This window comes from Dermacentor silvarum, chromosome 1, assembly GCF_013339745.2.
Source record: "Dermacentor silvarum isolate Dsil-2018 chromosome 1, BIME_Dsil_1.4, whole genome shotgun sequence".
Classification (NCBI taxonomy): Eukaryota; Metazoa; Arthropoda; class Arachnida; order Ixodida; family Ixodidae; genus Dermacentor; species Dermacentor silvarum.
The window spans coordinates 268,980,430-268,989,626 of NC_051154.1; the positions used below are offsets into that span (position 1 = coordinate 268,980,430).

Genomic DNA, 9,197 nt, shown 5'->3' on the forward strand with positions numbered 1-9,197 from the left:
GGTGTGTCCAACATTACGATTCGCTTCCAGCTGCTCGTACGAAGAATCGAATAGCTCGAGCAAAGGAACTTTCGTTGTGAATAAGGACGCTGAATACTTGAAGATCTAAAGATAAGAAAAGAAATGCTATCTTTATTGGCCGCGTTCCAGATATTCGAAAAATGCCTTTAACTGTATCAGTAGAGAAAAACAAAGGGAGCGGCAGTGGCGGGTCAATGAAAAGACATGTTGCTTGAGCTGACGGTACGCTAGTGCCAACTGTATAACACATGACCCAATCTTTTATTTACTCAATCAGTCTTGGCAGCTTTTGAAATTCTCACGTACTCATCATGAAAGCTGTTAACGTGCTCTTTTTAGGGAGGGCAGAGTGGTATACTGCATACCTGTATACTTGTCGGGGACACAGGGGTTCAAGCGCCAGTGATATATATATATATATATATGTATATATATAAATGTTCCCGCTTGAAACCAGTTTGGAATGTCTAACAATTCTTTAAACACTTATCAAAATCACAGTGATTGAAAATGCTGATAGCATAGCAGAATGTCAATATCAAACTCTTTTTTTTTTCATACCCACTCACCGATACCTTGGCGCCGGCACTGAGTATGACCTCCGGTATTTTAAAGTATCCATTCGTACTTGTGCCATTGCGGTTCATGGAAAGTATTAAAATACAGCTAAGTTGACTCTTGTTTCTTCAGCATGCTAAATATAGTCCTTATTAGTTGTACAAAGAGCAACACAGAGCTGGCTAGTGCCATAGAGTAAGTTATTAAAACAAACAAAATTCGTGTTGCGTGGTGTGAAGGCCGGAAGACCGTTGTCTATAAGGGCCAATGTGATGATGATAATACGAGCTCGTACGGGCCGGCTACAGTAAGTTCATTGATATATAGAATGGTAACGCAGGCCATAAAACTCGAGCTGTAGAAGTGTGTGGAGAAAAACAATACACTGTATACGACAACTAACGAATGGTGTCAGACCAGGGAGACGCTTAGTTGGTAATATCTTTGTAATAACTCAGGGCATAGAGAATTCAAAAGTACAGAATAGACTTTTATGGATATCATTTCTAGACATTAAGGAAGCCTACGACGATGTAGACGGGGAATTGATATGGGATATTCTAAAGCGCTAAGGCATAGGCACGGAGTAAGATAAACAGGAGCGCTGACTCCGCCGCCGCGCAACGCATTCGCACGGGACAAACCGTGCAACGCAAATCATACATCGCGTAGCGCCATCTGTCGAGGCGCGTGGAAAACACTCAACAGCTTGCTTCCATGTGCGCATGCGCTGAGTGGTGGAGACCGGCGGCGACGCCGGCGCAGAACGAGCAGCGCGGCACCCCCAGAGCGTGTCGTCTGCTACAAACGTGGACCCTCGGCCGTCTCAATTTGACAGTAATCAAACACAAAAAATATATGCGCACAAATAATAAAAGCGCAAATAAACTCGCGGTAGCGCTTTTATACACGCATACGAAACATTTTTTGATGTCTTGAGAGGAAACAGATGATAAACGATGCTGTACAAAAAGACACAACAGAAGTACTCTTTTTTCACTCCTCTACGTCTGCGCGGAAGCGAAGGTGCGAAATTTTCGTCTTCCTCGCTTTGTTTACCATGTCTGCAATATGTTTATTCATGCCTTACGGAACAAGGTATCTTGATACTTGTGCGTGAAGAGACTGAGCAACAGGACAGTGTTTTGTTCCCGGCTGTAAATCTGGTTATGGCTAAGGACGCGAGAATTTTTCGCTCTTCGCTTCGCCATCTGATCTTCTACTGCACCAGTGACGTCAAAAACTTCCTGAAATAAGTGAGCGCTTAAAGCAATGGACAAAATATGTGAGCGACACTTCGAGAAGCAGCTTATTTTTGATAGTTACTTCAGCAAAGACAAATGTGATGTCCTACTAGATGTAAAGAAAGTGCCTCGACTTCGAAGCGGAGCCGTTGCTTCAATTTGTTTAGGGATGCCTGGCGTAGCTCAATGATGCTGAATGCCAGGAGGAACCAGAAGACGCCAATGCGGAAGGACGAGAGGAGCTCAATTTAAATTTCTCTACAACTACACACAGTGCTGGTGCCTTTCCTTGTCCAGAGACATGCCGTAATGTAGAGAGAGAGAAAGAAAGGGAACGAAAGACAAGGAGGTTAGCCAGTGTAAATACCGGCTGAATATCCTGTAAATTCTCAGCCTTGCCTTCGAGATGATTCCCCCAGTTATGCAGACACATAATCAGAGCTTCTCTTGTGAAATAATAAGCAGGAAACACTGGCAGGAATTCCCAAATATTATGTTTATAGAGAATGTGGCGATTCTGCTCGCAAGAGAACCGGGCGATACGAAAAGCACCGCGAGAAACAAAGAAGCAAGCGAAGCATCTCAGCACTCGATGCGTGCTCAGATAAAAAAGAGTGATAAACGTCAGCTTTTGCGTAAAAACTTCTTTTCGCTGTCGTCTGTCATTGCTTGAGACCACCCGAACTGCCGTTATATCGCCTTACCGTTTGCTATAGTTTTTCTTTCCATCTTTGTTTATTTTCTGTTCCTGTGCCTTGTAAAAGTTGTAGGCCACCTGACAAATGCCCTGCATTTGGCCTGTATAAAATAAATTAAATAAAATGTTACATGACTTGTTTCTCCTGCTAACGTCACTCCGTGAACCGCAAGAGCTATGTGCGCTACAGGCGTCAGGGCGTGCGCGGAGAAGACGACAAAACGGATAGGCAACAGGCGCCGCGAGAGAGTCCCCGCGCCTTTGCTCCTCTCCTCTGCAGTTTTTCTTCATTCGTAGCGCCCTCTGGCGAACACGCTGTGAAGCAGGAGCCGGCGTTGCAGAATGTGTCCCTTCCACGGAGTAAGATAAGACAGGAGCTCCGACTCCGCTCTTCCGGATGGCGCTACATGATGTATAATTTGCTTTGCACGGTATGTCCAAAGCGAATGGGTTGCGCGGCGGCGGAGTCGGCACTCCTGTTTATCTTACTCCGTGGATTTCATCATACATGCAAAATGGACAAATGGTGCAGCAGAATGTCCCTTGACTAACGTATGCGGACGACATAGTGCTACTACTGGACGATGCAAGAGATTTACAGAGACTTAATTCCCGAATATGTGTGGTAACGCAGCGAGAAATGCAGGCCTTAAGTTTAGCACAGAGAAACCAGTAATAATGATTTTTAATAAAGATACGCGCAATTACGTGATGTCAATTCAACAGGAAGTCATACCCGTAGTCAAGCTTTAGGGATACCGCGGCGTAAACATAAACGACGGAAATACTTACTCAAGCATCCACCAAGAAGATGTGAAAATAAAGGAGAAGCGGAATGCAGCAATAATTATACATAGAGCCTTTTTTTGCAATGATGAACACGACATTGTGCGAGTAATTAAATACAGTTCCGCGTTTAAATCAGAAATCTGTTCGGGGTTTGAGATTGAGCAGAGGTCTACGGGACGACTGTATTTGTGGGCCCAGGTAAAACCACAGATGAGGGAGATTAAGGTGATACGGGTTGGGCTTCTTTTGAAGAGAAGCGCAGAACAAAATTAGTTTTGAAAAAAAAACTAAAGAGCAAAGATAAAAAGAAATGAGCAGCTAAAATGCCCTAATATTGGTACCTTAAGCGTGGCCATGCAATGGAGCAAGAGGTAAAGAAAGTTGTCAACTATGTACAGGGTAAATGAAAGTATAAATAGACACTGAAGAGCCAACAAAAAGAAATAGAGAGGAACACAGACCGTAAATTGGATGCAAAGCATAAAGATAAAGCAAACCATGTAGACGGTCAAAACAGGCTCTTCGTTTAGGGCAAGTGCAATTGCTTGCGCTTGATACACAATAATCGCCGGCAGGAGTTCGCGCGTCCTGCACAGCACTAATGCGTGTGCTGATAAGGCCACTACGATGCTTGGGCCAGCAACCGATGAACACCTTCGTTTACCACTGATAGAGTATATCAGGCATAAACTGAAGGAAACTGCGGCACTTGTATCCACGGAAGCTGCAGGCAGGGTGGTTCAGCGATCATGGGAATTATGGTTAGTACATGGATTCGCCTTAACCTTCGTCCTTATGGCTTTAACTCTTTCCCTACCTTGGGGCAAATATTTGTTTTTTGTTTGTTACGGCACATGTTTTTTTCTGAAAGAACTACTGCACTCAATATTTAATTTAATACATTAACAGAAAGAACAATGAATGCACTTTTCACGCATAAAAGTTTTATTAACACGATGTATGTAATACAAAAGACATCAATTGTGAAAATCAAAATTGTGCGATAAAACTGAACAAAGTTTGTAATCACACGCTTGTATTTACAAAGAAAAAAATGTTAAGAAAATGATAAGATATACGAAATGTATTGCCCTCTCTTATGCACTATCTCAGAAAAATATCTAAATTTATTTCGATTTTTTCGGAAACAGTAGCACAGGTAAAATTAAAACAGGTATTTCGCTACAAAAAAATTTCACTGCAAGCACTACAGTTGAGCTTGCTGGGCTGCGGCCGCCTGATGTTCCGGGCTGGTTTGCGTCGTCGTCGCTTTCAGACTCAAAAGCCGACGAAATGTCAGGGTCCTCTGACTCGCTGCAATTCGAGGTATCGATAAGATCCGCCGCAGAGGCAGCGTAATCACGATATCTCCGATCTCCCAAAACGCGCTGGCCGTTTCCGGAGCCGCACATTTTTGGCTTCTGCTTTGACGATCCCGAAATTTCGGAGCGCGTTTAAAAATCACCGCTTGGTGGGAAAAAAGCGAACTGCTTAGAAAAGAAAAATATAGTTTCTTTCCTTTCCCGCTCGATGGCACAGTGTGTCCGTGAGCGGCGCGGAAGGTCACGAAAGCGGCGTTTCAAACCATCGATAGAGAGCTAACCATGCCCAACGGGCGCGGCACGGATAGAGGTAAACGACTTCTTGACATTGGAAACTGATCATGTTCGAGAAAGTAGGGCGGTATATATAACGAAATAAACACTATTAAAATTGTCCGACAGCAGGATACGAACAGAGAACCTGACACAGAAGCTTCGCATTGACACTGTGACGCCGCAGCTATGGAGATCCAGACCAGCTGCAATCAGCCGCGATTATGCGAGTTCGCAGAGTCCTTTTGACTTGGGGTGTAAGAAAAGTATGGATTGCTTTGAAATTGATGATAATGAAGAGAGATAGAGTGTAACAAACAATGCCATAAGATCGTCTGAAGTCACAAGCTCGAATGTTGGAGAAATCCATCTACTATCCCACCATTCCCATCGTGGCTGAACGATGGGATCAGCAGAGTTCCGTCTGGTAATTATTGCAGCAAACAGATACCACCGAGAATGCACTAGCGTGCTCCCAGAAGGGACAGTATAGTGAGCGCGGTTGCGCAGTCACGTGATGTTTTTCACAGTTCGCGGGCTGTTTTCCAAGAAAATAACGACGCGATATGTACCTTGCTGAAAACATCGCGTTTTGGACGTGTCTTACGATTACCTACAACCGCCTGATTGATATCTTGAGAATTAGAATAATAATGACATAGTTACGTAATATCAAGGACTAAACAAAACTTCCAGTTCCTGAACAAGACTTTCAAAGAGATGCACCAGGTCTTATTCGCGTAAAATTATTGGTGTCGTTCTTTAAATCTGGGTGCACGATTCCTGGGAAACCATGCGTATAATGTAGTGAACAAAAATATTTTTTTTCAATTCGGTCCTGACAGCAAAACTGTTCAGACTGTCGGCAATGCGTTATGGCAGGGCTAGCGTGTAGTCTCTCGAGTGCACACTATCATCTTTCGTTAATCGCACCGCATAGCCCACCCACCTTGCATTCAACATGCGTATTGCCAGATTGTATTGCGTGGAAACCATGTATGTAAACCATTTTTTTTTTAAATAGGCTTTCTCTGGAGAGAGAAATCCTAACGAGATGGGGACAGGTTAGCCGAACTCTGCATCCGGCTTGGTGTGTTTGCTACTACAGCTTTATTACAAACGATAGATCAAAGGACAAGACAAAAGAACAAACATTAAACGCACACACATCCACCCGCAAAATGCAGAAATCAGCAAGTGAGCACTATAAAATCACCAAAGCGGAAAGGGCAGCTTTTATAAAATCTTCCATACACGATAGGTTATCCAGCTTTGTCCCTTCGACTGCATCGTAAAGGAGGATTACGTTGTTGCAAATATTTTGTACGCATGTTGTTGTTGACGTTGTGCAGCACAGATTTGACTGATTTATTAATTCATGGACCAATTTATTTATTTATTGTGGTGGAGCCTCGGCACGCGTGTTCATATGTCGGCTAGAATGTGCACGGTAAGCGGCTTCTACAGGTGGGGGCCAAATATTTCGGGCAGAATGGAAAAAAAATTAAGAAAATGAAACCGGTCCAGGGAAGCAAGGGTATAGAAGAAATCGGCGTTAGAATAACGTTCTGTGTTTGTGTGATGTGCTCCGATACAATAGACATCTATAAGCACCCAATAATGAACACAGTAGGCTGACTTCGCGGACCTTCGCTTATTATGGACAGCAAACTACAATACAGACGTACAGCGTTGGACTGTCGCGTTCGCTTTGCCTTTTTCAAAAATCTGCAAGCTTTATTTTAATGTCATGAAATGGAATTACGCGGGAAAAAGTGGGCCGTAACATTGCTTGTAAGTTGAACCTATGCATGGCCTTACTTACTATCAAGTTAATAATCGTGGCTATAACTCAAACAGTAGGAGAATTTCAACCCAATTATTGCTTGGTTTACTTAGACGGCTTATAATTAATGCACTTTAGTTTGGATGCCGCATTTCTTGCAATCGCATTGGCAAGCCGCATTGTGTAATTTGGCAGCTTGTGTAGAGTCACATGCATGCGTATGTTTTGATGTGCAGCGCTCGGAGCGCCAAGCGGCACGCGGCAGCGCTGCGGCCAAGCTGCCGGTGCCGGCAGAGGGCGCCCACGACCGGGAGTCCCCGATGCGGCAGTCACGACGCCGCGGAGCGCGCGGGGCTTCCGGCGTCTTATCAAATGCGCCCAACGCTGGCCGGGTAAGTTATGCGTTTCATTGCGGATGAGCATCCTTGCTTCTTTTGTTCTTAGTTAGGAGAGCATTACTGGGCATGCATAGTCGGAAATTTCATCGGGCGTGACCTAATTCACCTTGGCAGGAATAAAGTCAGTTGTAATGGCTATGGGCGTGGGCGACGTAGGAATAAATGTGAATTTGTGTAAATTGACCTTCACCGCGATGCTTGCCCCAAAGTGACTTTAGAGTCTTTTTGAACCACACAGCGGGTCACGACGATACCTCGCAAGAGGAAAGCGCGTGTTTAGAAGAGTATGATAACAAAAGATGCTGCTGTGTCAGTGGCATAGCTCGATATATTGTTCGAGGAGGGGGGAGGGGGGGGGGGGGGCTCACGTTGCTGCGCGGCCTCCTCCTTATTGAATTTGTCGAGGGATCAAATACACGAATAATAACTGCATTACCATTGCCAATGCCATTGTGTATTAGATGCTGCCAACAAATTATTGATCGCTACGCACTGTCAAGTAAACTATCTATTTGTTCACACACGAATATATTCGTATGTCCCAAAATTTGTGGCAAAAATCACTGATATCAATGCTTCAGTGTTTTTTTTTTCTCTATTTATTAAGTAAAGAAAATATCACACCAACTTTAGGACTATATCAGTTCGAAACCAGCAAAGCAGTGCATGCAGCTGATATGAAAAACGTAAAGGCCATGAAAAGAAGAAGTTGAGGACAAATATTTTGATGAAACTTTGTCATTCAAGAACCTTGGGTATATTTTTGTACATATACAACGGCCAGGGAAAAACCTCAATGACGCTGTCCTTCGTTGGAATAGATTGCGCAGGAGCACCTGTTACCGGTCGTGTATTGTAATTACACCGAGATTATAGTCGCAAGAGTGAGTACATATAAAAAGCAGGAGTTCTGCAAATTACACATTACAAATGCGAAGATAGAATAGCATATACAAATGTGAAGACACAATTTGATAAAGGGCAAATAAGTGTCGCTGGAAACAAAGTTCCCTCCTTGTATACACACAACCTCGCAACAAGATATTTAAAGATACGTATACGTTCCCAGTAAATATACGTATTTAGGCAAACGTCAGTGTATATAATGCGTCCAACAAGACAAAGAAACATGTTGTGCCGTCACAGATAGTAAACTTTACGCGTAGAAAGACAGACGATCCAGGCAAGAACAAAACTATGATCACAGAAATCGTGATATGTACTTGGGCCACGCGGCGGTCGTGACACCACCATATGGGTACAATAATAGAGGAATAATACAGAAATCAGTGCGAAAATGTGTAATTTAACGGCCTGCAGAGCTGCAACAAATATTCTGCACCCAAAATAAAAGAAGGGTATTGCTTCGGTTCAAAAAAGAAGCAAAAGCAGGCAGCTAAAAAGGAAAGGCCTAACGAAAGCCATAGATGATGCGGCAAGTTGAACTACCCAATATCTGAGTGTGTTTGTTGCTAAACGCCGCGGGGGACGGGCTTGCATTGAGCAAGGTCGGTCAAAATTGGTTATTGATGTCCTAGTAATTTTCGTATTCGCATGATAATTTCGATCATGATGCTAACTTAGAATAAACGGTGAAAATGTCTGCGGTTTTAAAAGCTAATGAACAGTAATACGTTTTGATAATTACGAGTTTATGGACCTGTAGGAATTGAGCCTTTTACTTGTATTGATTTTTGGCCGCTTCGCTATCTGAAGGACAAACTTGACTCGGCGGGGAAGTTTGGCGAAGCGGTCAATGACTTCTGTCAATGCCGACGTCTCTGTGGGCGTGTAGAAGCGCCTGCCTAACCATGCGTTCTTCAGACATTGTAGATCGCAAGTACTTTTTAGGAATCTCATGTTAAAAAATATTTTCGTCTGCGCTGGCTGTGGTCACTGGAAGGGTGACTAGAATCCTTAAGAGTTTGTACACATTTACATATAACCTGCAGTCGCAATGATATAGGCCTCTATTCCGGTGCTAAAACCTAAAAACACTCCTTCGAGCTCGTTGGCATCCTTGTTTAGGTACCTTGTCTAAACAGTAAGCTGTTCGATTCTATCATTATCCGTCGTTTCGTAAGCAAGTAAAGAGAAGCAGCCTGCAGC

The 9,197-nt window shown here is 43.6% G+C and overlaps 1 protein-coding gene across 1 annotated transcript in view; it reads left to right on the forward strand.

Moving 5' to 3' along the window:
• The window catches only part of LOC119440238 (serine/arginine repetitive matrix protein 1-like), a 293,035-nt gene extending 285,827 nt beyond the window's left edge, over positions 1-7,208 (forward strand). The window contains exons 21-22 of the mRNA XM_049661047.1: positions 6,927-7,082; positions 7,203-7,208. Coding sequence (XP_049517004.1) covers positions 6,927-7,082; positions 7,203-7,208 — 162 coding nt within the window. The remainder of the gene's footprint in view (positions 1-6,926; positions 7,083-7,202) is intronic.
• Positions 7,209-9,197: the final 1,989 nt, after the last annotated feature.